Here is a 26,543-nt window from a genome sequence, read left to right as displayed (position 1 = left end):
TACTCTTGCCTGGAAAATCCCATGGACAGAGGAGCCTGGTAGGCTGCAGTCCATGGGGTCGCTAAGAGTCGGACACGACTGAGCGACTTCCCTTTCACTTTTCACTTCCAGGCATTGGAGAAGGAAATGGCAACCCACTCCAGTGTTCTTGCCTGGAGAATCCCAGGGACGGGGAGCCTGATGGGCTGCTGTCTATGGGGTCGCACAGAGTCGGACACAACTGAAGCGACTTAGCAGCAGCAGCAGCAGCAGCCCTTCTAATGGATGTAAGGTGATGGCTCATGGTGGTTTTGATTTGCATTTCCCTAATGATTAGTGCCTATCACCTGGAGGCTCAGATGGTAAAGAATCCGCCCCGCAATGCAGGAGACCGGGTTCAATCCCTGGGTTGGGAAGATCCCCTGGAGAAAGGAATGGCAACCCACTCCAGTATTCTTGCCTGGGAAATCCCATGGGCAGAGGAACCTGGAGGGCTACAGTCCATGGGGTCACAAAGAGTCGGACACAACTGAGTGACTAACACTCTCCTTTCTAATGATTACTGCAGACTTACTTCAGAAATACACCATTTCATTTAGTCTTCGCAACATGCCTAATTGGAGCTTCTTTGGTGGCTCAGGCAGTAAAGAATCTGCCCGCTATGTGGGACCTGGGTTCCATCCTTGGGTCAGGCAGATCCCCTGGAGAAGGGAACAGCTACCCACTCCACTCCAGTATTCTGGCCTGGGGAATTCCATGGACAGAGAAGACTGGCAGGCTACAGTCTATGCGGTCGCCAAGAGTCGGACACGACTGCACCACTTTCACGCATTCACAGATGAGGGAAGAAAGGTTTAGACAGAGATTAAGCTATTTGCCCATATCTCCCAGCCATAACGACAGAGCCAGAATTAGAGCTTGCAGTGCCATATTGCAGAGCAAAGGTTCACAGTCTTGCATGCTTCAACAGTTCTCTCTGCTCGGACTACTCGAGCGCGCCCCAAAGTCCAAAGAAGGGCACAGATCCCCATGCATCTGAGAGTTCCTGCATTACGGCCGGCTCCAGAGGACGGCGCAGACAGAGGCGGTCCCCTCCCAGGCGGGGTGTTTCCTTCCTTAGAGTGGGAATCCCATCTCCCAGGTTCCCGGGGAGGAAGACACTCCGGGATGCAAAGGTCTTATCCAACGGGGTCTCCCGCGCAGGGATGCAGGAGGTGGGGGCCGGGGGAACATCTCAGGGTCCTCTATCCAAGGAAGACTGCCTCCAGGAGACCTTAACAGCTACCTCGTCCTCGCGCCTCCAGGGCCCTCAAGCCCTAATCCCGCCACCGCTGCAGACCCAGAATCGGCATCCACGCGCAGGCGCGCTACCACAAGTGCCGGTTACCTGCGGGCAGGGCCGGCGGCGGCGGAGTCCGCCGCTATCCCGTCAGCCAGTCCGAGCCGGCCGGGCTCTCTGCCACCCGCGTCGTCTCGCTTCCTCTATCCCGTCCTGCTCTGCGGCGCATGGGCAAGATGGCTGCTGAGAAGCAGGTTCCCGGAGGCGGCGGCAGCGGCGGCAGTAGCGGCGGGGGCAGCGGCGGGAGCGGTGGTGGACGCAGTGCCGGAGGAGAGGAAAATAAGGAAAATGAGCGGCCTTCGGCTGGCTCGAAGGCACACAAAGAATTCGGGGACAGCCTGAGTTTGGAGAGTATCCTACAGTAGTCGGGCCTAACTCGGCAATGACTACGTGTCGATCTGGCGGGCCGGCGGGCTGGAGAGGCGGTGGGGCCGCCTCATCCTAGGCAGGAGAGGCCGAGAGGTGCACTTGCTCTCGCCCCTACTTTTTGGGCACTTAATAGTTCCAGGGTCTGCTCTTCGACTGGCTTTTCTTCGCATCTCCTCTGCCCTCCGCGCTGGGGAACGTTCTCTTTTTTCAGTCGGCGCCAGAAAATGGGGCAGTTTTCGGCAGTTTCCCCGCAGCTGCCCAGTTGGGGGGCGGGGGCTGGTGGTGGGGCTGACACAGGCCACTCTGATGAACTTGGCACCTGGGGCCGCTGAAGTGGGGAGAAGGAAACTGCAGTCTCGGCGTTTTGGCTTAATAGTTCTGTCGGACAGCCGTCGTAGAGTGCATAGTAAAAAGTACAGTTTGATTCTCTGCAAGTGGAAGCGAAGGTTGACTGTTCCAAGGAAAGGCTTATTGCCCGTTTTGAATATAAACCATCAAAGATTGTTAACGTTACTTGTGTAGTTCTCTTAATATGCCTCGTAGGGCCTTTTGTCTTGTCGAGTCATTCAGATGAGCTGTTGAGGAATCGGTTTCTAGTTTTCATCAGAGTGTATCACAGTTGAGTGTTTATGGTATTAGTTTGTGGCTTTTTGAAATGAAAATGTAGGCGAATTTGTGAAATAGTACATGTAGCTTGACTTTTTAACATACTGAAGTTTTTCAGCAGATTGAAGTTTTACTTTTTGAACTGGTGATATCCTTCCAAATGGATGTTAGATTGCTGTGATTTTACTACAGATCTTGTACACGCTGGTCTCTTTTTAGTTGTTGACATAGCCCTTTCGTTGTTCAGTGTTTTAAAATATTCCTATAAAGAAGCATTGAGGAAACTTTAAAAGAAAACTAAAATGGTAGTCAAAGGTCATTGGACTTCCCAATGTTTGGGACATAATCTTAAAATATTTTTAAAATTCTTCAAGAGGAGAATTTGGTCAATGCCTTTTCTTTTAAAAGAAAAACTGGTATTTTAATGCAAACTGTGGCCTGCTTTGGTTGGCATGTGCTTACCATAGGCGCAGACAGCATCACAGCTGTTAAGGAAAGTCAGGTTTGGCAGTTGTAGAAGGTTATGCAAATAGACTAGTAGTACACGTCATTCATAACCTGAATCCGCGTAAAGGAGTAAAAACACTAGGTCCAGGTGTAAATCACTGGGAACCACCCCAAATGTAGTCAGCATTTATCAATAGAATCCAGCAGCTTTATTTAAATTGTTGGGTCTCGTTAATCTTCAATGACTATGGATGCCCTCCTTTTCTAGTTTGAAGTAGTAACTGAAAGTTCAGGCTATCAGGTTTTGTACATGCTTAGCCCTGTCCTCCTGAGAAGGCAATAGCACCCACTCCAGTGCTCTTGCCTGGAGAACCCCATGGACGGAGGAGCCTGGTAGGCTGCAGTCCATGGGGTCGCTAAGAGTCCAGCACAACTGAGCGACTTCACTTTCACTTTTCCCTTTCATGCATTGGAGAAGTAAATGGCAACCCACTCCAGTATCCTTGCCTAGAGAATCCCAGGGACAGAGGAGCCTGTTGGGCTGCTGTCTATGGGGTCCCACAGAGTCGGACTAGACTTAGCAGCAGCAGCCCTGTCCTCTGACAAGGTAACTATTGAAAATGGTCACTAGAGATTTCACTAGTTAATGTAGTAAGCATTTTAGAAATGTTGAATGAGCTGTGATATGATACAAATAGATTAACGGTACTAATATGGGTGAATGTTTTGGATTATTTGGATTCTTGGCACTGTAAGCTTTTCCTTAATCTTGACTCTAGTTCTTCAGATTATAAAGGAATCCCAGCAGCAGCACGGTTTACGGCATGGAGACTTTCAGAGGTACAGGTTAGTATCACTTGCAAGGTGTAGAGACATCTCTGGCCTTTTCAGACTTGGTTTGCCTTTGTTACTACCCTCACTACTGTGCCTTACCAGAAAGTATACCTGGAAAGTCTATATCAAATTCTCAAAAAGATAGTTAATTTTCAAATTTAAAAAGAGCGAATCTTTTTATCCATTTTTCCTTAACGTGTTGCAGATACATGGAAGCTTCAGGCGAAAATAACAAGGAATTTGGTGATTTTTTTTTTTTTTTTTTTTTTTTTTTTAAGTTTAACCATGTTACAGAATCTGGGTTATATCCCAGCTCTTGGCATTTGCTCTTCTGAGTCCTGTCCTTGTAGTTTTGCTTTTTCCGAAACATGGCCTTTTGTGACCAGATTCTCTCACCTAACACATTACTCAGTGGTATTCCATTGCAGGGGTGAATCATAGTCTGCTTTTATCCCCCAGTTGAATGGCTGTTGGGACTCCAATTTTGTGTTGTTGTTTTTTTTTCCTAGTTATTATTAATCTTTTTAATGTTCAATTTTCAATTAGATCTTTTGGTAGTAAAATATAACATAAAAATGACTTTGTGTACATTTTAGTCCCTATTTCTGTGTTTTAGTACGTAAATGTATTTGTGTATGTGTGCTACCAAATAGTATTTTTGTTCTTCTAGTCTTTTTCTACACTTTTTTTCCCATAAGTTTGCTCACATTGTGTATACAACTTTGTATCCTGCTCTTTTGCCGGACATTATGTATTAAGTATTTCTCCATGTTTATAAAAATGTTCTGTACATGTGATTTGTATTAGTTGTATTATAACCTGATATATATCTATATCAACTATATAGACATACCATAGTTTATTTACCTGTTTCCCTGAGTTGGTTATTTATATGGTAGCCAGTTTTGTAGGCTTAAAAATTTTGTTCCCGTGACTCTCTGATCATTCCTCTTTGTATTTTTGATTATTTCCTTAGTGTAAAAGTAGACTGTCCGTTCAGGAAGTATGACCATTTTTAAGGATCTTGATAAATGGATTGCCAGAAAATTTTTACCAATTTGCATTTCTATCCATAATGTGTGTGTTCCATTTGATTTTTATATAAAAGGGTAAGTGATAATTAAAGCATAATTATGAATTGAAAAAGACCTATAGTTCATAGATTCAGTCAGACTTTTTTTTTTTAATACCCCGTTCCGTGGTAGCTTTAAGACTGAGATGTTGAAGTTACCATTTAAATATCATTTTATATTATAAATTTTATGCTGTTTTGAGTAAGAGTGGTAAAATTTTGCATGTACTTTTACACTAGCTTAGTCAAAATACTTTTATTGCACATCTATATGTTAGGCACTGTGCTAAGACATTGGGAGAAATTTGAAAATAAAATCATCTTTGTACTCAAGGCGTTTATATTAGTGAGAGATGTAAGAACATGATTATAATATTCTCAAACTAAAGTGGAAGTAAGAATTAAAAACTGCTTGAGTACAGAAGAGAGAGGCTTGGCATAAGAGGTGGTGTTTATCATATTTCTTGGTGATATCCTCGTTCACCTCATTTTTCTTCAGATATGCTTATAGTTCCTTTCTCCATGTCTTCCTTGTCATCACACTCTCTCCGTCAGGATGCCCCTTCTTCCCTTTTACATCCATCAGAATCCTACTCATTCTTTCAAAGCCCACCATAAGTCCAGTCCAGTGAAGGGGGTTAACAAGAAAAGCAAGGTTACTCATGTCACTTTCGATTTGCCATTTGCCTCGTTTTTGTGGTTGCCATTTTATCTTCATGATTCTCTCCAACTTGAGTGTGGTTCTTTGAGAATGGGCACCGTGTCCTCTGTTTCTTCATGTTTTCTGTAATTCTAGTCATATCGCCTTGCATGTTTGCATTCAGTAAACATTTGCAAGAGGATGGTGGTATCTATAGCAACCATAAGTAGAATATCCCAAACTTTTGACCTTGCCTTATTATAGAACTTACTATTGAAAGTACTTTCACCTTAGCTGAAAGGATTTTGGTTGTGGTTTCTTACAGGGGCTACTGTTCGCGTAGACAAAGACGTCTTCGGAAAACACTCAACTTTAAGATGGGGAACAGACACAAATTCACAGGGAAAAAAGTAACTGAAGATCTTCTGACCGATAACAGGTATTGACTGCTCAGTGCTGAGTACCTCTTGTTAATACATTTATTGAACAGTTACAGTGTGACAGATGTCGCGCCACACACTTGAGTTATTTCATGTGGTTTTTGTAGCAGCTCTGTGGAATAGGCATCTTTACTACTCCTCCTCCATTATGAGGAAACTGGGACTTCACTGGCGGTCCAGTGGTTAAAACCCTGCACTCCCAATGCAGGGGATACAGGTTCAATCCCTGATCAGGACATTAGGATCTCACATGCTGCACAGCATGGCCCCCAAAAAACAAAACAAACAGAAAACAGGCTCAGAGAGACTCTGTAACTTGTTCAGAAATAACTGGTGGAATGGTAAATGTTGAAGTCAGTGATTAGACTAATAACCTAATTGATTATTAGGTAAGGTTTCTGGAATGCAAATTTCAGTGTCTGTTCAGTTCAGTTGCTCAGTCGTGTCTGACTCTTTGCAACTCCATGGACTGCAGCATGCCAGGCCTCCCTGTCCAGAACCAGCTCCTGGAGTTTACCCAACTCATGCCCATTGAGTTGGTGATGCCATCCAACCATCTCATCCTCTGTCATCCCCTTCTCCTCCTGCCTTCATCTCTCCCAGCAGCAGGGTCTTTTCAAATGAGTCAGTTCTTTGCATCAGGTGGCCAAAGTATTGGAGTTTCAGCTTCAGCATCAGTCCTTCCAATGAATGTTCAGGACTGATTTCCTTTAGGATGGACTGGTTGGATCTCCTTGCTGTCCAAGGGACTCTTCAAGAGTCTTCTCCAACACCACAGTTCAAAAGCATCAATTCTTCGGCACTCAGCTTTCTTTATAGTCCAACTCTCAACATACCTCCATGACTACTGGAAAAACCATAGCTTTGACTAGACGGACCTTTGTTGGCAAACAGACCTTTGTTGGCTGCTTTTTAATATGCTGTCTAGGTTGGTCATAACTTTTCTTCCAAGGAGCAAGCGTCTCTTAATTTCATGGCTGCAGTCACATCTGCAGTGATTTTAGAGCCCCCAAAAATAAAGTCTGGCACTGTTTCCACTGTTTCCCCATCTGTTTGCCATGAAGTGATGGGACTGGATGCCATGATCTTAGTTTTTGGATGTTGAGCTTTAAGCCAGATTTTTCACCCTCATTTTCATCAAGAGGCTCTTTAGTTCTTCTTCACTTTCTGCCATAAGGGTGGTGTTATCTGCATATCTGAGTTTATTGATATTTCTCCTGGCAATCTTGATTCCAGTTTGTGCTTCATCCAGCCCAGCATTTCTCATGATGTACTCTGCATATAAGTTAAATAAGCCGGGTGACAGTATACAGCCTTGACGTACTCCTTTCCCAATTTGGAACCAGTTTGATGTCCCCTGTCCGGTTCTAACTGTTGCTTCCTGACCTGCATACAGATTTCTCAACAGGCAGGTGGGTGGTCTGGTATTCCCATCTCTTTAAGAATTTTCCACAGTTTATTGTGATCCACACAGTCAAAGACTTTGGCAAAGTCAATAAGCAGAAGTAGATGTTTTTCTGGAACTCTCTTGCTTTTTCCATGATCCAGCGGATGTTGGCAATTTGATCTCTGGTTCCTCTGCATTTTCTAAAACCAGCTTAAACATCTGGAAGTTCATCGTTCGTGTATTGCTGAAGCCTGGCTTGGAGAATTTTGAGCATTACTTTACTAGCCTGTGAGATGAGTGCAATTGTGTGGTAGTTTAAACATTCTTTGGCATTGCCTCTCTTTGGGATTGGAATGAAAACTGACCTTTTCCAGTCCTGTGGCCTTAAATCAGTATATCTCAAGTGAAATCTGGCCATATGTAAAGTACTACCTAAGAGTTTTGTGTTTCGTTGCTGAGTGTATACATGGTGGTTAACGTGACAGGATTACTCGATCAAGCAGTGTGTGTTAATAGTCTGGGGGTCAGTTTCTCGGACTGACTGACTTGGCTGCACCAGGTACTAGCTGTGGCATGCAGGATCTGGGGCCCTGATACGGGATGGAGCCTGGGCCCCTGCATTGGGAGTGTGAAGTCTTAACCATTGTACCACCAGGGATGTCCCTCTATATCTGTATTTAAACCAAGAGCTCAAAAACAAGAGATGCCAACTTCACCTTTTAAAAGCAAGATTGTTTACATATGTGTAACTCAGCCATAAAGAGGAATGAAATCTTGCCATTTGCCGCAACCTGGATGAACTTGGAGAGTATCATGTTAAGTGAAATTAGAGGAAGACAGATACCGTGCATTTTCTAGTCTATGTGGAATCTAAAAAACAACTGAACAAATAAAACAGACTCATAGAGAACAAGTTGGTGGTTGCCAGAGGGAAGGGAAGTAGGAAGGAGTCGGTAAAATAGGGGAAGGGGATTAAGAGGTAAAGACTTGCAGTTATGAAATGATTCCCCAGTCATGGTTCATGGGGATGTAATGTACAACATGGGGAATATAGTCAGTGATACCTCCTACCCTGCATGTGAAACTAATGCAGAATTTTGAGTCCATTGTACTTCAGTAAGGGCTTTCCAGGTGGCGCAGCGGTAAAGAATCTGCCTGCAACGCAGGAAACGTAGGTTCGATCCCTATGTCAGGAAGATCCCCTGGAAAAGGGATTGGCTACCCACTCCAGTATTCTGGCCTGGAAAATCTCATGGACAGAGGAACCTGGCGGGCTACAGTCTATGGAGTCGCAAAGAGTCAGACACGACTGAGCAACTAACAACAGCAAGTCTGGGTTTGCCAAGTTTGAGGTGGTAGCAGGTTTTTCAATGAGATGTGTCTAGTAGGTGATTAGAAACCTACCGGAGATGCTGATTTGGGAACCATGGTTATGCTGTGAGAAGAGCAGCTCCGAGGAGGAAAGCAAAGGAAGGCGTAGGGAAAAGTTGCGAGGCCGAGGATTGTTCCTCAGAGGATACCCGAGTCTGGTGCTCCTGGTCTTTGCTGTTTTCAGTCGGCCTCTTCTGTCTCTGATGTAGATATTTGCTTCTGGTTCTGATGGATGCTGAGAGAGCCTGGAGCTATGCCATGCAGCTCAAACAGGAAGCCAACACCGAGCCCCGAAAACGGTTCCACTTGTTGTCTCGCCTGCGCAAAGCTGTGAAGCATGCCGAGGAGTTGGAACGCTTGTGTGAGAGCAATCGTGTGGATGCCAAGACCAAGTTGGAGGCTCAGGTTAGTGTCATCACATCAGCTTTGCTTTATTGTGGAGATTAGAGATGTGACTTTAAAAATAATAATAATACAGTTAAACAGAACAGAGTCTCTTCCATTGTATGTTGATAATTAGGGGAGGAAAAAACCTTGCTTTTAAAAGGTGAAGTTGGCTCTTGTTTTTGTTTTTGAGCTCCTGGATTTTAAGAATTGGCTCTAACTTTTAAGAAAGCCCGTGCTTCTTTTGATATGTATGTGAAAAACTTACATCTTGGAAGTTCACAAAGTAAGAATTTTGTTCTTAATGAGTATTTGAAAAGGGATGGAAGAGATTTCAAGTTTATATTCAACTTTTGATGCTAATGGTATAGCCCAGAAGTGGGTTGTTAAATAAAACAAAGAGAGCAAATTTTCTTTATTTTGAAGTTCTCTCCTGGGAAGTAAATGAATCATAAATCACCCACAGGTCACATTTTATTAGTGTGACACATTTTTTGATTTTTTTAGAATCAACCTGAATGAATATCTATTCTTGATATCAGAGTTTGACGTGAGTAGAGGTCAGGCTGTACCCTGGTTCCTGGGTATTGAAGCAGTGTCTCTTTTCCCGTCACCTCACAGGCTTACACAGCTTACCTCTCAGGAATGCTGCGGTTCGAACATCAAGAGTGGAAAGCCGCCATTGAGGCTTTTAATAAATGCAAGTAAGTCCTCTGGCCCAAAGGCTGTGGCCAGTTTGGGTAGCAGTCACATGCAAGCCGCAGATCAGCCAGTGATTGCTTCTGTGAACGTTACTACGGTTTGTTTCTTTTTGCCTTCTCTTGAGAAATGTGGATTGTTCTCTTTCACCCTCAGAACTTGCTGGTTCTGGTAGTTGATCTGTGTTCCTTGTGAGTTTATTTTCTTAAAGTGAGGCTGCTATGAACCGTGATGTTCCTTGCCTGGCAGGACTATCTACGAGAAGCTGGCCAGCGCCTTCACAGAAGAGCAGGCTGTGCTGTACAACCAGCGGGTGGAGGAGATCTCGCCCAACATTCGCTACTGCGCCTACAACATTGGTGAGCAGGGCTGCGACAGGCGGCTGCAGCATCTGGAGAAGGGCTGTACCTTTCCTCCCTTTCCCCCACGTCCATCTTTGCTGTGGGTTTGCATTGATGAAAAGAGTACAATTGTCCGCATCAGCTCTGCTCGACATCCAGAAGGCAGTTCCCTAGCTTCAGTTTTGGCCCTGCCGTATCTGTGCTCACCCAGAGCCTTATGAAAGGACTTAGGATTCATTGAAATGTGCTGGTGGACAGGGACGAGCTTGGAGTTGAATCTGAGAGTTCTTGAGGAAACAACCAAGACCTTTGAGAGTTTTCCACTCAGTCTCTCTCTCTTTTTCTCAGGGGACCAGTCAGCTATCAATGAACTCATGCAGATGAGATTGAGGTCTGGGGGCACTGAGGGTCTCCTGGCTGAAAAATTGGAGGTAATCTAGTATGTGCATTCTGTGAAAAGTCTTTGGTTTGAAAAAACGTCCAGTAAAAGAAGTAACACACAATCCCCTCATCCAGGGATAATTGCTATTGATCTATGCATATTTATATCTATTTTTAATGCAAACTTTTTGTCACTTAATTTTTTTTTTTTTTTGCCATGCCTTGTGGCTTGTGGGATTTTAGTTCCCTGCCCCAGGGATATGTTATATGTTAGTTACAGGAAGAGACAAACAATAGTTCCCAGTGAGCTTCACCTTGATCACTCACATCCACAGTTGAAGCTTTAACATTTTATAACTACTTTCTAGGCATTGATCACTCAGACGCGAGCCAAGCAGGCAGCCACCATGAGTGAAGTGGAATGGAGGGGCAGGACGGTTCCCGTGAAGATCGACAAAGTGAGGATCTTTTTACTGGGCTTGGCCGACAACGAGGCCGCCATCGCCCAGGTAAGGAGCTGGGCCTGTTCTGTTCTCTTGGTGTGTCTGCAGGTTGTCCTTGTGTGTTGAAGATACGATATTTTGTTGCTGATTAGGATTTGGGTAACCATCTCAAGATGCATGCTCTTGAGTAGAATCCTTTTGAAAGCTGAGTTTATCGAGGAGTTTTCCTGTGTAGAGGCCAAAGAAATTGACAGTGATAGCCTTCAGTGAAAATGGGAGTGGCAGAGGGCTGCTTCAAGTCAGGGCTGACATTTGGCCCAGCAGGTGGTGCAGCAGCGTGGCTGTTGGTCTTGTGTCTCTCTGACCTCTCATCCTCACCTTCCAGCCCTGAAGGGTCACCTCTTGTCCCTGGGTCCTTGAAAGACAGCCTGGCTAAACCCGATCTGCTTGTTTTACGTGTGGTATTTATGCAGTATTCATGCAGAGCTGTACTGCCCGATGCTCCTGCTGACATAATTTTTACCTGATTGTGGGTGTGAACACCCAAATGAGTTCCAGAAGAGAAGAGATTCTGCTGATCTTGGTTTGTTTGGAGTAGACAGTGATGAGGCATTTTTTAGAGTTCCTTCTCTGTATTAGGTGAAGAACATCTGAAAAAAAGACCACGCTACTCCCTGTGTCTCCAGCCTCAGCAGGGACCAGTGGCATTTCATGAGACTTCACAGCAGGCTGCTGTCTCTAGAGGGATATGTCTGTGAGGCGCTTTGATAGTTGTGCTGATGGGTTGTTAAGTATCCAGGCCTTTCAGTGACTTGTTCCAAAGTGGCTCCTTTGGTTGGGGGCAGCTTTCAACAACTGAAGGGTTTCTTTGAGCCTTTTATCTGTATTGCATATGGCCCCTCACCTCCCCCTTTATTTGCTTATAGGACAGAAGATTAGAACAGTACTGGAAAGTTGAGTTTTCATTCATCTAAAGGACTAAACTTTTTCTGAGAGCATTTTATTGGCACTTAAGAGTATAGACGTCTCTCTTGTTGACTAGGGCTGATAGCAACCATTTAAATTATGCAGCTGGATACATACTGGAAGGAGAGAACTGCCACAGATCTGTGCCAGGCATCAGTGACAATCGGGTAGGAATTCTGGGTAGAATAGGGAGCGGGGAGGGAGGGGGGTCAATGGGGGCAAATAAAATAGAGACTCCTAAGGAATGGGGCCACAGACATAGATCAGGTAAAGGACAGGACAAGTTAACATTTACTAAGTAACTTTAAAAGTTATTCATGCTTACCATTTATACAATAGAAGTGTTTATAAGAGATCAGCCTACAGTCTGACTTCCCATATACCTTCACTGATACTGCATTGTACTAAAAAGGAAAATAAGCCCTTCATATTTGCAAGATATAACTTTTTTGTTAGAATTAGACTGAGATCCAATTTCACATTTTTTTCACTAACATGTTGTAAGGATTTTTCATGTTCTGACAAATTATTTCACCAAATTTTTTATTACCTGGTAGTCACCTGGACAGACACCACAGAGACAAGCGGGAGTGTAATGATCCTCCTTTATGTCCTGGATACACTGCTTAACGCTCTCCTGTGTTTCTCTCTTCCACCCTGTGAGGTGGGTGATGCTCATTTTACGGATGGGAAAGCTGTCACCTGTCCATAACCATATGTCTGATAGAAGGGAGTGCCTGCATTTGAAACCATACCCTTTTGATTCCAAAGCTCGTGTTCCTTGAAGTTTTCCACATAGCCTTAGATTCATCAGGAAGATTAGGAACAGGATCGTTTTACGTGGTTTTGGTGAAAAGCTAAATGTAATTTCACTTAACAGAAAAGCAGAGTCCTGGGCCCCTGACTGAAAATGTTGAATTTTAATGGAAATCTTAATGGAAAAAAGTAGTCCTTCACAGGAGAATCCTCTCCACTTCAGAAGGTTACTGAGGGTAGGGGTTTCCCACATGGGAGGAGAAGATACAGGCGTGTTTTATCTGAATTTACCTTTCTTTTGCTTTTTTACAAATAGAGAATAAAATTTAAATGGGGGAGGTATTTTTGCCTTAATTCATAAAGTAATTCAGATTGGGCTAAATTAGACCAGGTGAAAAGCATTTCACAATTGCACATGAAGCTGTTGCCTTTAAAATTGAAGATCACTTCAATCGCATGGTGACTAGTTGAGCTTTGTGCACATATTAAAAGGATTACTCTCAAACTCGGGTTTTGGTGTAGGTGAAGGGCTGACTTGCGGATCTCCAGGTCATAGTCCCCCTTACAAAGCAGTTCAAAGAAATTCCCTAGTGGTACAGTGCTTGGGAGTCTGCCTTGCAGTGCAGGGAACACCAGTTCAGTCCTTGGTCGGGGAACTGGGATCCCACACGCTGCGGAGCAGCTAAGCTCACACAGCACTAGAGACTGGTGTGCCGCAGTGAAAGAGCCCGCATGCCCAAACTACAACCTGATGCGGCCAAGTAAGTAAATACTAAAAAAACAAGATTGGCCAGCGTTTTGATAATATTGGTGAGAAAAAGCAGCGACATTAGCCCTGAATAGATATTCTCGTGGTCAGTCATCTCATCGCGACTGCCGTTAGTTTTGTGTTCCCACCTCACCTTCAGAGTGTGTGTTTATGTTGTTAAATATGTTCTTTTTAAAAGTCCTTTATACAGATAATGGCAGGTGGTTTTGTTTAGGGTTGGTGTCAGGGTTATATATACCTTGTAAAACAAGTTTGGAGATGTTCCCTCCTCTGCTTTCTGAACGAGTATGTAACTTTTTGTTTTCTCCTTAAATGGTCGTTAAAATTCACACTATTGGGCCTGGAGTTTTCTTTGTGGGAAGATTTTTATAATTTGTTTTTGCTTGTTTTAAAAAATATATAATTCCTTCACGAGTTGGAGGGCTATTCAGATTTTCTATTTAATCTTGTGTCAGTTTGGATTTTATATTTCTAAAGTAATGTATTAATTTCATGTAAATTGTTGGTTTTATTGACAGTTTATAATATCCTCTTATTATAGTGTTCGTAGAACCTGTAGTGTTGTCTTCTGTTAAGTGCCTGGTTAATATGCTGGTTGTGGTGAATACAGTTAATTGTGGTCTTTAAGGCTCTTATGGTGAATTAGGATCGCTTGAATATCCGAGACCTTTAAATAATTTGATTGAGCAAACAAAATGTGTATTAATCCTAGGAATCCCATTAAAGTTTTAACCTTAAAAACAGTTACATGCCTGATACGCTGCATCACACATACACCAGGTCAAGCCAGTAAGGAAATAATTTAAGTACAGTGTCAAATGAAGTTTGGTTAAACCCTTAGGTTTCAGGCGTAGCTCTGTGGCTGATTAACTGTGTACTGAATGGGTGAGCCCTGGGTTATTACGCATGGGAAAGGCCCTTTGGCTGTTCGGGGCTAATCTCCAGAAGAACCGCGCGCTCGCTGGTGCACCTGGCAGGCGATTGGCCGGTTCTCCTTATCGCATCGAGTTGTCCTCTGCCCAGGAGACAGGGCTTCTCCCTGCCTATTTCCCAGCCCTGCTGCTGTGGAGTTTCCCACCCTCTGGGGACTGGGTTGGGGGAATCGGGTAGCCCCCGCTTCTTGGTTGCTTGTAGAGGTTTTTATGACCTTTAAATACTAAAACAACAGTTTACTGAAAAGCAAGAAGAAAGAAATAATTCAAGGGGATAATACTAAACTGCAAAGATTGGAGCTGAGGCTTAATCAACTGCCAAAATCCAGCTGCAACAGCCTTCCTTTCTTTAGCCAAGCTTTAGATCTTCATGTCTTTAATATGGTCTTACTTTCTCATTTGTTTTTATTTTGCTTTGTTAATACTTGATCACGCCTGAATTGTCTTGGTGGTGATTTGAGGATGTCATGCAGCTGGGGCTGGGGGCAGGTTAAAAATGTCTATAGGTTTGATGATTCTTATTCTCAGGTTATGACTAATACTTTAATATTTGACTGGAAGGAGATCACTTCTCCTTTTTGTTAAAAAAACAGTCTATTTTTACTTGAGGTTTGTGTCCTCCTTTACTCGATTTCTGTTTATTTTTTCCTAGACCTCACTGTGCCGAGGGAGGCTGGGCTCCCATTCCCTTGGTTCTCCTACAGGTGTGGTGGAGAATGTGGTTGGACTCACCTTGCTGTCTCTGTCACACCAAGTAGACAAGTGAAAACAGTCTGGGAGCTCTGTCTTTAAGAGCTGAGGGTCTCGCCTCAGGACACACACAGCTGGTTTTCCTCAGCCTTGAGACATGCCTTGGTGCTGTGGAAAAGCACTTTTGAGAGTGTGTGAAGTTTTATAAAAGTTGATCTCAAGCTTTGTTTATTAGTACTGCCTTGGAGAAGGCAATGACACGCCACTCCAGTACTATTGCCCGGAAAATCCCATGGACGGAGGAGCCTGGTAGGCTGCAGTCCATGGGGTCGCTAAGAGTCAAGACACGACTGAGCAACTTCCCTTTCACTTTCCACTTTCATGCATTGGAGAAGGAAATGGCAACCCACTCCAGTGTTCTTGCCTGGAGAATCCCAGGGACGGAGAAGCCTGGTAGGCTGCAGTCCCTGGGGTCACACAGAGTCGGACACGACTCAAGCGACTTAGCAGCAGCAGCAGCAAAATGCGTTACTTCTGGGCTACGGGTTTCTCCCTGTCACGGGTCCACACGGGAAGGTCTAGGCCGGCCACAAATTCTTCTGCAGGGAGTTTGCCCGTGTGTGCAGAAGCGGTTCTTGCTGGTTCCATGGCAGACCTGAGCTGTCTGCATGTGGGTCCTGAGGGACCCTCCCTCTGCATACATGTGGAGAGGTGTTTCTTGTTCCACCATCCCTTCAGGATTACCTTTGCCTCCGAGATAGGTTTACAGAATAAGAGTGAAGTAGCAACATGTGTTTCAGGCTTCCTCTGTGGACATTTTGCCCAGCCCAGGGAGAACCGTGAGAGGTTCTGCTCCAGAGATGAGCGGTCTCTGTCCCTGTGCAGTATGTCTGCATAAGAACAACACAGCCGACTGACGGCCTGTGATCCAGATCGGCCTTTCCCCTCATTGTGGTTTAAGACCTTTGTAAGATCCCAGGGGAATGAAGAATTTTCTGGAAGGGTGTCGGTGGCATGTTTGCTGGATTGCATGATACCAGGCTGGTGCTGGAGTTCATCTTGCCTGCTCACGACGTGGCTCTGGTATGTGTGTGGCTGGTCCGGGTCTGTTTTCATATCTTATTCCAGTTGTTAACTCTGCAGCTGCCCTGTTCCACAGGATTTATACTTTGAAAAACTTGGCTAGCTTGATTAAATGAGTACTAAGAATCTTGCTGACTTGAGATCCTTAACGGTGTTTGGTGTGAAGTGTGTTTCTCCAGAGCCGGGCTGTCTGGTACGGTAGCCACCTGAACACATACGGCTGTTTACGTTGATTAAACTTGCGGGTGCTCAGCAGCCACCTGTAGTTGATGACACCACACTGGACCGCGCAGGGATGTCACCATCACAGAGAGTGCTAGTGGACAGCCCTGCTCTAGCCTACAGTGTGTTAATGGTGTCTGGGTTTGCCTTTATAAATTTGTAGAATAGCCATGCCCCTGATTTGTTCCTAAGTTACTGAACAACAAGAAAGTCAAGTAACTGCTGCTGCTGCTGCTAAGTCGCCTCAGTCGTGTCCGAGTCTGTGCGACCCCATAGACGGCAGCCCACCAGGCTCCCCTGTCCCTGGGATTCTCCAGGCAAGAACACTGGAGTGGGTTGCCATTTCCTTCTCCAGCGCATGAAAGTGAAAAGTGAAAAGTTGCTCAGTCGTGTCTTGACTCTTAGTGACCCCATGGACTGCAGCCTATCAGACTCCTCCGTCCATGGGATTTTCCAGGCAAGAGTACTGGAGTGGGGTGCCATTGCCTTCTCCGAAGTCAAGTAATGTATAAATAGAAAAATATGTTTGATTTATATTGGGTAATTTACAAGGAAGGTTTTTTTTTTTTTTCTTCCCCACACTGGAAACTGGGAAAAACATGAGAGCTCTTAAGAGAAGAAAAGGTTTTTCTGAAGGCCCCTCCCAACCATATCTTAAAGGAGTGGGCAGTACTGGGTTTTCTTTTGAGCTTTTCTGGAGGTCAGTTGAATGTCAAGAGATCAGATTGAATGTTAGTTTCTGTGGAAAGTCAAATATAATTATGGGAATGTTGATGTTCTAATGTCAGAGTGGGTCTGCCAGTAACACAGGTTTATCTCCTTTCTGCTTTTTGTCCATTCCCACCTGCTTAGTCAGATTCTTTAGGATGATAATGTGGTTTGGCAGGTATTCAGTTAATGAATCACTTTTTGCCTTATCCCGGTTGGCTAGCAAAGGGGCAACGCCCTGTGCTCTGCAGAGACTGTTGTTAAATGCTTGTCAACTTCATCTGCCCTGAGATGTTCTCAGCATAGCTGAATGGAATAACTCCTGTATGCAGGAAAACCTCATGTGGCATTTAAGAGAGAAATATATCTTTGGTTGGTTATTGATTAGTAATGTCACTCACCTACTTGGGACTTAGAAGAAATCCAGTATCTACAACCCTGTTGGGTTACATTTGCAAGGGAAAGAAACTTGTGCTGTGCATCAGTGTGAGGTGGCAGTGCCCCGAATCTAGTCCATAAAGCTCCCCCGAGATGCCAGGTGCTGGTCCTGAGCGCAGGTAGAGGCATTGAAGGAAAACAGTAGAAAGTTCTACGCTAGAGGAAAGATGAAAGCCTCTGTCGGTTGATGGTTTAGCTCAGTGGTATCGATGCTTTTTCGGTATGTTCACTTTACATCTATATATATACGCTTCTCATTTCCGTACAAATTAATGAATAAAACCATAAGAAACATTGTATATGATAAAGAATATTAACAGTTGAAATGATCTCTGTTCCAGGCTGTTTTTTGGTTGGATGTGTGTATTCATGGCTAACGGAAGAATCAAAGCGCCATCATGCCCTCCTCCCATCAGAATACCATGACTTACTCAAAAAGAAACTCTTTCACCACCTTCTGCCTTTGTTTAGGCTGAGAGTGAAGAAACCAAGGAGCGTCTGTTCGAATCCATGCTCAGTGAGTGTCGGGACGCCATCCAGGCCGTGCGGGAAGAGCTCAAGTCGGATCAGGTAGGACTGAGCCGAGTCCCCGGCTCTCGCTCGAGTGAGGTCCCCTTTGGCCCGTGTGTCTCAGTCCAGGGCAGGGTCTCTTGGCCACCGTTGCATTTAGCGTGGCGATTGGCTGACCAACAAGAGAAGCCTCCTCTGGGCTCCACCAGGTTGAGAGACTCTTTTCCCTCTGTCCTGCTTCTCCTAATGGCTTCATGTTTTACCTGTTGAGCCTCTGGTCTCAAATCCATATCTCCAGGTGGATTTCTCTAGCACTCCCTTTTTCTAATAATATCACTGTGATTCATTCAGGCATCTAGGCTGAAAACCTCAGAACCATTTTTGTCTTTCTTCCCTGTTGCCAAAAACCCTGTTTATTCTCCCTTTGTAATTTCCCTCTCCCTTTGTTCATTCCACCTGTCTCTATTTTTTCTGTTATGTCTGGACTCGTAGAGAAGACATCTGATTTTTCTGTCCAGGCTAATCAAGAGATCCTTAACTTCTCCACATCTGTAAGGTCTCCTGCTGTGTAAGATCACATCTTCACAGGTTCCTCCCTTTAGGGCCATTCTTCAGTCGATCCGGAAGGCAGGAGCTGACAGCACGAGGCATAGACCTTGGCTCTAAGACACAGATCCTAAAACGGAGCCGTGGCCTGCGGACCGTCTGCTTTAATGCTTTGAGTCTAAACACTGGACACAGGGGCCAGGAGGCCTTCCTGGCCGTTACTCTGAGTTCTCGTTCACGTCTGGTTTTTCTTTGTCAGTGGAAACTGAGTGACCTTGTTGTTCCAGAAAAGCCCAGGAGTTCTCTGATATTTGAGGACCTCAACTTCCTAGAGTCTGTGCCTGTGTTGCAGGGCACTTTGAGGTCCACACCATTGAATGAGGTGGTCAGAGCCAAGGACGTAATCAGCCATTTTGTCTCTACCTTCTTACTTCCTGCAGAAACAGAGAGATTACACCCTAGATGTGGAGTCGGGGAAGGTATCTAACCTTCAGTACCTGCACAGGTAAGAGATGTGACATTTTTACTTTTTAACCTTGCATGATGTGTCTTTGGAACAAAAGAGTATGCGCAGTGTTTATGCACATTATAATTTATCGATATATATTAAAATATGAATGCATCTGTGCACATTTTCGCATATGAGATTTGCACGTGTATATTATTCTCATACCTGTATGATTTCCCATTTTTGTACAACAGAAGAACTAGAATGTAACCGATAACTTTGAAGTTCCCTGTGGCCCCCTTGCTGATTCCTCCCCCCTCTTCCAGAGCTCACCGCTCTCCTTCTAGGAGCGCCAGGCTCCTAGAGTGACTCTCATCTGCGTTCTGAATGGCTTATGTTGTCCTGTCCACATTTAAGTTCAAGTTCAACCCAACTTTAATTCCATCTAGAGTTTATTTTTGAGTGCGGTAAGGATCCGCGTCACCTTTTTCCACGAGGGTGACGGATTGTTCCAGGGTGCAATGTATGGACCGGTTTGTCCTTCCCCGCTGGCGTGCAGGCGGACGTTCCACGCTCCCTGCGCGCTCGCTGTCTGGACTCTCTGCTCGGCTGATTTGTCTGTCTGCACTGACACCAGCGCCGTGATTCACTGTAACTTTATCATAGGTCTTGGTGTCTGGTCCAGCTCTTCATCCCCCCACCCCCACCCCACCAGCTTTCTCCTCGGGCACATCTTGATTGTTTTTATTCATTTGCTCTTTCATACCCATTTTCAAATTGCCTTGTCAAGTTTAAGTTTTTTAAAGATGGGTCATTTTGTTTCACAGAAGGAAGGAGGAAGCACTTCTCCCCAGGTGTTCTTTCCATGTGACCTTGAAATTTTTAATGTCTTAGTCACTGCTTACAACTTTTTAGTGAACCTGGCAATATTTTCAGTCATTCCCAACCCCCGCCCCCGGCCATTTTAATAAAAACAAAACCAAAAAAACTCCTCTCCCTGCCTTAATCTCCATTCTTAGAGAATTTGGTATTATGTCACATTGACTGCCTTATGGTTCAGATGCACAGAATATTAGCAGAAACAGTCCTTATCTCCCTTCTGTTTCAACAAGCCCATGAGAAACAAGGCTGTAGGAGGTTAGGGGACGTGTTGGTAGTTAACAGCCACCAAGAGGCAAAGGCAGTTGTCAGCCTCCTAGCCTTGAAAGACCAGGAGAGCTTCAGCGGGGCTCAGGACACTTCCACACTGTGAAGCCCCCTTGCCCTGAATCTTTCTTCCCGCCTCCACATGTAGCTGGTATAGGGATGGTGAGCAGTTAGGACCAGAGGCCAGCTTTGGGGTGGGTTAAAGTCAGGAATCCAGTAGCTCTTGTATTTTAATAAAGCTCTGGTATCTTAATAAAAATGTATCTAGATTCCTGTTCCACTCAGTGAATAACAGTTATTTGTTTGGAGAGTCTGATTTTTCTGCAGAGCTCTAGGAAAGCCCATCTCATGACTTCTCAGATGCGGCCACTTTTGAGGATTCCCTGGTGTCCCAGTGGTTAGGACTCTGCACTTTCAATGAGGGGGGCACAGGTCCAGTCCATGGTCAGGAACTAAGTTCCCACAAGCCTCACAGTGCAGCAAAAAGAAAAAGAAGGGGCCAGTTTTAATTCTTTAACAAATTCTTTTGGTATTTACTTCCATGTGTCTAAATGACGTGTGTACGTTGCTACTTCTTGATTTTGGCTTTCAGCGTTTATTACCACTTTCTTCTACAGCCTCTCACCAGTTCTACTCCTGCTTTTCACCCTGACCCCTCTGGCCTTCCACCTGACTCCTACACAAGCGACGCTATTTTATTTATTTAGTCCTTATTTCAGGAACTAGCTTGCTCTCCATCTCTCATCTTAAGGACCAGCAGTGTCCTCTGAAATTGGTTAACTCTCTAAAGATACAGAAGATATAATTCAAATTAAAATCAAATTTTGTCATAAGGCCTCATACGGGTCCCCTGCGAGTTCGCCACCGAACAGCAGCCAGAGTTGAAGGCCCTTGGAGGTTGAGGCCCAAGCCTCCCAGCCCTGCCGGGTGACACGCCCTCACCCACAGCTCCCCAGGGCAGCCCAGCTTGTGGTCCAGTGCTCTTCCCAGCACATCCGCTTCCCTGAGCATCACCTGAGCTGACATGTGGTCCATTCCAGCTATCTGACGTACATCAAGCTGTCAACAGCGATCAAGCGGAACGAGAACATGGCTAAAGGGCTGCAGAAGGCCCTGCTGCAGCAGCAGCCGGATGATGACAGCAAGCGCGCCCCTCGGCCCCAGGACCTGATCCGGCTCTATGACATCATTCTGCAGGTGACCCCGGTGGGCTGGCAAAGCCTGTCCTGTGCGTGGGTTGGCTACAAAATGACATAGCAAAAGGGTTGTGATAGCCAGGAGCTGTTGGTGACTCGGTGAAAGACAGAAGTTCTTGTTTTCATACCAGTTCAGCCGTCCATAAACCTGATATCCAGACATACTGATGTGTTTTGTTGTTGTTTAGACTCTTAGTCATGTCTGAGTCTTCTGTGACCCTGTGGTTTATAGCTTACCAGGCTCCTCTGTCCATGGGATTTCCCATGGACAGAATACTGGACTGGGTTGCCATTCCCTTCTCCAGGGGGTCTTCCCAGCCCAAGGATCAAACCCATGTCTCCTGCATTGGCGGGCTGGTTCTTTACCACTGAGCCACCAGGGAAGCCCATGTGGATGTGCAGACACGAGTAAACCCCCTGGTATTCATTCACTGAGCACTTCCTGTGCAGGCTGGTCGCCCACGTGTCTTGATGTGTCCTGGGACCTGAGGCCACGCTGCCTTGGCCCCCCTGGGAGCTCATCCGTGAGGGAGTTTGAGACCCCTGCCCGCAGTCAAGGTGTCTGTGTAGGCGCCACACAAGCAGGCCATCTGAAATGAGAGTTCAGAGCCAGAGGGATCCCCTCCAGCTGAGCGGGTCCAGGGAGTCTCTGAAGAAGGTGAATCGTGACTGAGAGAAAGAGGCCACATGGGCTCAGGGTCAGGAGGGCGGAGGTGACCCCAGGTGAGGCTGTGGCTGAATCATTCGTCACAGACGTCCCCGTTATCTGAAGCCCAGGCTCGCTCTTTCTGCCCACGTCTGTCCTTCCACATCTTCTGTTAAACACTCAGTGTGGGTCCCCCTCTTCATGAGTTTTCCTGTTACGTCTTTTGTGCAGAATTTGGTGGAATTGCTCCAGCTTCCTGGCTTAGAGGAGGATAGAGCCTTTCAGAAAGAGATAGGCCTTAAAACTCTGGTCTACAAGGCTTACAGGTAAGTTCCCCTGGGATGGGCAGGGCTCCCCTCAACCATTGGAAGGTTCTAGAAGCTTTGGGAGCACGTCCCTGGAAGGTTGGGTTTTGGTTTTTGAAAGACATGAGCAGAGATGAAGTTAGGACCTAGATGTGTGGGCGGTGTAGGTAGCATTTGCAGCTGGACAACATCCCTCCTTCCTGCCTGTCTTCATCTTCCTTCCTGGGCCTTGGTAATTACAGCTTTTTTGTAGAGTTATCAATAAGTAAAAGACAGTGGGTCAGCTTTGGACCTACACTGTCAGTCAGCTCCAGTTTCAGGGAGGAGTCTGCGGGTTAGCCTGGCAAACAGGAACAGTGAAAATGGTGAAATCTCCCACCCCAGGGAATGAGCCTGACGTTAAGAGACTTGACAATTTATTTAGCCTAAACAGCAAGGAAAGCCTTGATCTTGGGTGATCGTTGCTTAAGAATACTGTGGCTCTTTCCTTCCCCATCAGGTGTTTCTTCATCGCTCAGTCCTACGTGCTGGTGAAGAAGTGGAGTGAAGCCCTTGTCCTGTATGACAGGGTCCTGAAATACGCAGACGAAGTGAATTCCGACGCCGGAGCCTTCAAGAACAGCCTCAAGGTAAGCCAGTGGCCTCGCCTGTTTCTGAGACCTGAGCGGTTGGCTGTGAGGCTGTGATGCCTTATCAGGCGGGTCCTGCTTGGTCAGCCATGGGATGTGGTGCGCCTGAGTGCCCGGGAGCTGTGGGTGTGACTTGTGGCGGCGTTCCAGGCCTGAAGACGACTCAGGTACTAAGAGAGACGGCCTTCACCTGGTGCACCGCCCCAGAGCACTGTTCAGGCTCGGCTCCGTGTTGGAACTGCTTCCAAGGTGGATGTCTGGCTCTAATTGGTGTGGGATAAGAATTGGGGTTTTTATAATATTTATTTACTTCTTTGCACTGAGGCTTTTTTAAGCCCTTCAGTGATTCTACTCTGCAGCCAAGTGGAGAATCACTGGTGAAGCCTCTCGGCACGAGTGCGTGGGGACCACCAGCAGCAGCATTTGGGAGTTTGCTAGAAATGCAGATTCTCAGGCCAGGACACAGGTCTATGGGGTCTAAAAGTGTATTTTACTTTAGTAAGACTGCCAGGTGATAGGGTATATGTCAAAGCTTATGTGCCAATCTGGTGTATTTTACTGATTTTTGAATGACAACTAGATTTTTAAGCTTATGGACTGCTGTGAGGTTACAGAGATTCTTAAAGCAGTGGCCCAGGGGAACCATGTATATTTTACAAGTAGAGATTATTCAGAAAAGCGGGGTTAAGGTTACTGTTACCACCGTTACAGCCAGTGTGGGAGTGTCTGCCTGGAACAGCCCTGGGCTCAACCGTAGAGAAAACTCGGGTTTCTGCCTTCAGAGAGCTTGTGGTTTTGCTGCAGCCACAAGACTTGCATAGAACCCACCTCCAAATACAAAAGAAGGGAGCGAAATAGGAGTAGGTGGGAGGCGGGCGTGGGCAGTGTGGCAGCATGGTCGGGTGCGGTGTTGTTGGAATGTGGAGACAAAACAGTGTGGACGGTCTGTCTCCGGAGAGAAGTAAGAAGGGTTTCATGAAAGCCCATCTGCCCTAACATGCCGGGGTTTAGGTTAGGGGGGAACTAACAGGAAGCAGGCGTGAGGGGTGCAGCAGTATCCAGACCTGACCGATCATTCCAGATTCTGCCAAGTGAGAAGCTGAGGCAAGAGAAGGGCTGTGGGTAGGGACTGAGGTCCTCAAGCCAGGCGGCCAGGCTCTGGGTCCTGGCCTGCGGCCACCGGGGACATGACTGGACACGTTCTTTGGCCTCTCTTTGCTTTGTCTTCTCACCTGTAAAATGCAGGTACAGACTGTCTCGGGATTATCATGAAGATGAAATTGACGATTGTGTGGATTGCTTAGGGCAGTGCCTGGCACATAATGCATTTGGTGTATGATAAATGTGTTAATGTAATCTTTGTCATTATTATTATTTTCAGGCAGTATTACTTAAGACATGGCATAGATTTCTTCCCTTGAAACAGGCTAGTTTCTATGCATTGCTTTTTTTAATAGGGAAAATGTTTAAATTACCTGAAATCCCTGAAAACACCAGTCGGGTTACTTAGCTCAGGTTAGTTTGGTGCACCTCTCTGGCCCGGCCCCGGCTCACAGTTCCATGTTTTCCTTGTTGTTACAGGACCTGCCGGACGTGCAGGAGCTCATCACACAAGTGAGGTCGGAGAAGTGCTCCCTGCAGGCAGCCGCGATCCTGGGTGAGCCACACGCCTCTCCCCTGCGGCCTGTGCCCGCAGACTCCCCTTCTCTGCTGCTCCTCTTCTCTCCCACCCCCTGCGCCACTGGTGTAAGACTGAAAGGGGTTGTTTCGGTTCATCTGTGAGATTTTAGTTTTTTCCTGCCGTTTGCTCGGCTCCAGTGAGGCATCAGGTTATGTGGAAGAATCTAGAGGCACCCTGGCATGCGGTCCCCCTGCCTGTCCCAGGCAGCCACGCTGGCTGTGCTGGGCTGAGCACGCTGGTTCTGGGTGTGTGGTCTGTTATCGGCATGACTTGTCTGCCTTGGGTGGGAGAGGGCTGACTCCCCACAGATGGGCTGCCTTTACCCCTGGGGTTTAGGATCCAGGCGGGTGATAGGTATCATTCGAGCCTGTTGCGTTAAGTCCATGTTCTCACTGAATCCTGTGAAACTTTCAGATACAAACGACGCCCACCAGACAGAAACCTCTTCCCAAGTCAAAGACAATAAGGTAAGTCTGGGCTGTGGCTTTTGAAGAATAAACAGGATTTCGGGACTCCCTAGGAGCGTGTGCTCATCTGTAGAGCAGAGGACCCTACGTTTCTCAGGAAGCACCCTCCCTTCCCGCTTCTCTTACTCCGGACCTGAAAGCTGCCTGTGTAAGGTGCGCTAGGTGTCACGTAAATGGCCCCAGATAAAGTTAGGGACCTGCTGTGCACTCTGGCTAGGGGCTCTGGCTCCAACTCAGACATCGGACAGGCTTGTACCCACTCCAGCCCACCACTCTCAGCCTCTCTAAATTTCAGTGACTCTCAGCTATGAACAAAGTGAGGACATAATGGCCCCTCACAGGAGGTTTGTGGGGATCGAATGTTCCACTGATGGGCGGTGATTAACTCTGGGTTCCTGCTTTGGTTTGACTTCCAGCCCTTGGTTGAACGGTTTGAGACCTTCTGCCTGGACCCTTCCCTTGTCACCAAGCAAGCCAACCTGGTGTACTTCCCGCCGGGATTCCAGCCCGTCCCCTGCAAGCCTTTGTTCTTTGACCTGGCCCTCAACCACGTGGCTTTCCCACCCCTCGAGGACAAGCTGGAGCAGAAGGCCAAGAGCGGCCTCACCGGATACATCAAGGGCATCTTTGGATTCAGGAGCTAACCAGGCTCGTCCTCGGGGCAGGGGAGAGTCTAACTATCAATCTGTGTTGTGAGAAAACCCCAGCAGGTTCCGTGATACTAAGTCCAGGTCCGCGTCGGCCCCGGGCAGGAGTGTACCATCCTCGGCCCCGCCTTCCTGTGTCTCGTGTGTATGTACACTTCATTCCCACCCAGTGTGCTAGAAGGACACCCTGTCGTCTTCTGGTAAACGTGTGCAGGGTCCTGTGTCGTCCTCCCCCGGGGAGGGCCCTGCCACCTGGTCTCATCTGAGCCACGGTCAGGAATGTTTTCGTGGGGTCCACACCTGGCACGGACGGGGGCTCGCATGCTTTGTCGTGTTTCTTCAGTACCATGGATTTGAATGAACTCATCCTTGCTGTGAGCACCCAGGAGCCCTTGAAGAGTTGGTCTGAGACAAGGAGACATTGGCAGCGTCACCCCAGGGTTACAGTCAGCCTTATTCCCCTCCACCTCTGAGCGAAAGTTGAGAAGTTTCAGAACAAGCAAAGAGCTCTATTTTTAGAAGAAATATGTTACCCTCAGAAATGATGAAAACAAATCTTCTATTAAAAGGCAAAGATGCTGGCTGCTCTGCCCGTTCTTTACACTCCCTCTTTCCCGTCTGGTCCCGGCTCTCTCCTTGGGAGCCTTGTTGCAAAATCCTGTCCTGTCACGTGCTCCCTGGCTTCCGGGCCGCCTGGGTCTGTCTGATGCCTGATAAGAGTGTAGAGGCCCTACAGGATTTCCCCACCTGTAATTTTTATATGCTGTCATATTTTAGTCAGTTTCCCTCCTTACTCTTGTTTTTTCTCAGTCACTTTTTTATCTCTATTACAGCATCAGCAATAGAATTCCCAAAAGCAAGGTCGGACAGCAAGGAATAAAAGTGACTTAACCATGAGATGCATGAAGCTCTGTGGGCTCAATGGTGCCGCTGTCTTCCCGGTGGACCGCGGAGGGGCTTGCCGGAAGTGGTGGGAGGAAGAGCAGCTGTGTCTGTTAGACCTGAGCATCGCGCTGGAGGTGCTTG

At 46.4% G+C, this 26,543-nt stretch overlaps 1 protein-coding gene across 2 annotated transcripts; it reads left to right on the top strand.

Annotated features, from left to right (window-relative positions):
• The first annotated feature begins 1,274 nt into the window (after positions 1-1,274).
• On the top strand, positions 1,275-26,100 carry SRP68 (signal recognition particle 68). 2 transcript variants are annotated; one of them, XM_055575181.1, is made up of 16 exons: positions 1,275-1,669; positions 3,520-3,586; positions 5,612-5,725; positions 8,694-8,889; positions 9,490-9,572; positions 9,817-9,926; positions 10,257-10,339; positions 10,658-10,798; positions 17,768-17,866; positions 18,793-18,857; positions 20,987-21,143; positions 22,020-22,114; positions 22,593-22,722; positions 24,304-24,379; positions 24,818-24,870; positions 25,287-26,100. In XM_055575181.1, the coding sequence occupies exons 1-16, from the start codon at positions 1,486-1,488 to the stop codon at positions 25,512-25,514; spliced, it is 1,881 nt and encodes a 626-aa protein (XP_055431156.1). In that variant the 5' UTR covers positions 1,275-1,485; the 3' UTR covers positions 25,515-26,100. The 2 variants fall into 2 exon arrangements, with proteins under 2 accessions (XP_055431156.1, XP_055431157.1); XM_055575182.1 differs by lacking the exons at positions 1,275-1,669; positions 3,520-3,586; positions 5,612-5,725; ... (3 more) ...; positions 10,257-10,339; positions 10,658-10,798 and adding an exon at positions 12,911-13,215.
• The last annotated feature ends 443 nt before the right edge of the window (positions 26,101-26,543 follow it).

This window comes from Bubalus kerabau, chromosome 4 (assembly GCF_029407905.1).
Source record: "Bubalus kerabau isolate K-KA32 ecotype Philippines breed swamp buffalo chromosome 4, PCC_UOA_SB_1v2, whole genome shotgun sequence".
Taxonomy (NCBI): Eukaryota; Metazoa; Chordata; class Mammalia; order Artiodactyla; family Bovidae; genus Bubalus; species Bubalus kerabau.
Note: the sequence above shows the minus strand (reverse complement) of the source record. Positions and strands in the feature narration are given on the sequence as shown.

Excerpts from the sequence above, each read along its gene's own strand:
- SRP68 (XM_055575181.1), top strand. The coding sequence starts at position 1,486 with ATGGGCAAGATGGCTGCTGAGAAGCAGGTTCCCGGAGGCGGCGGCAGC. Across the intron at positions 3,587-5,611 it reads GGAGACTTTCAGAGGTACAG|GGGCTACTGTTCGCGTAGAC; the intron begins GTTAGTATCACT and ends GGTTTCTTACAG. Across the intron at positions 18,858-20,986 it reads AACCTTCAGTACCTGCACAG|CTATCTGACGTACATCAAGC; the intron begins GTAAGAGATGTG and ends GGTCCATTCCAG.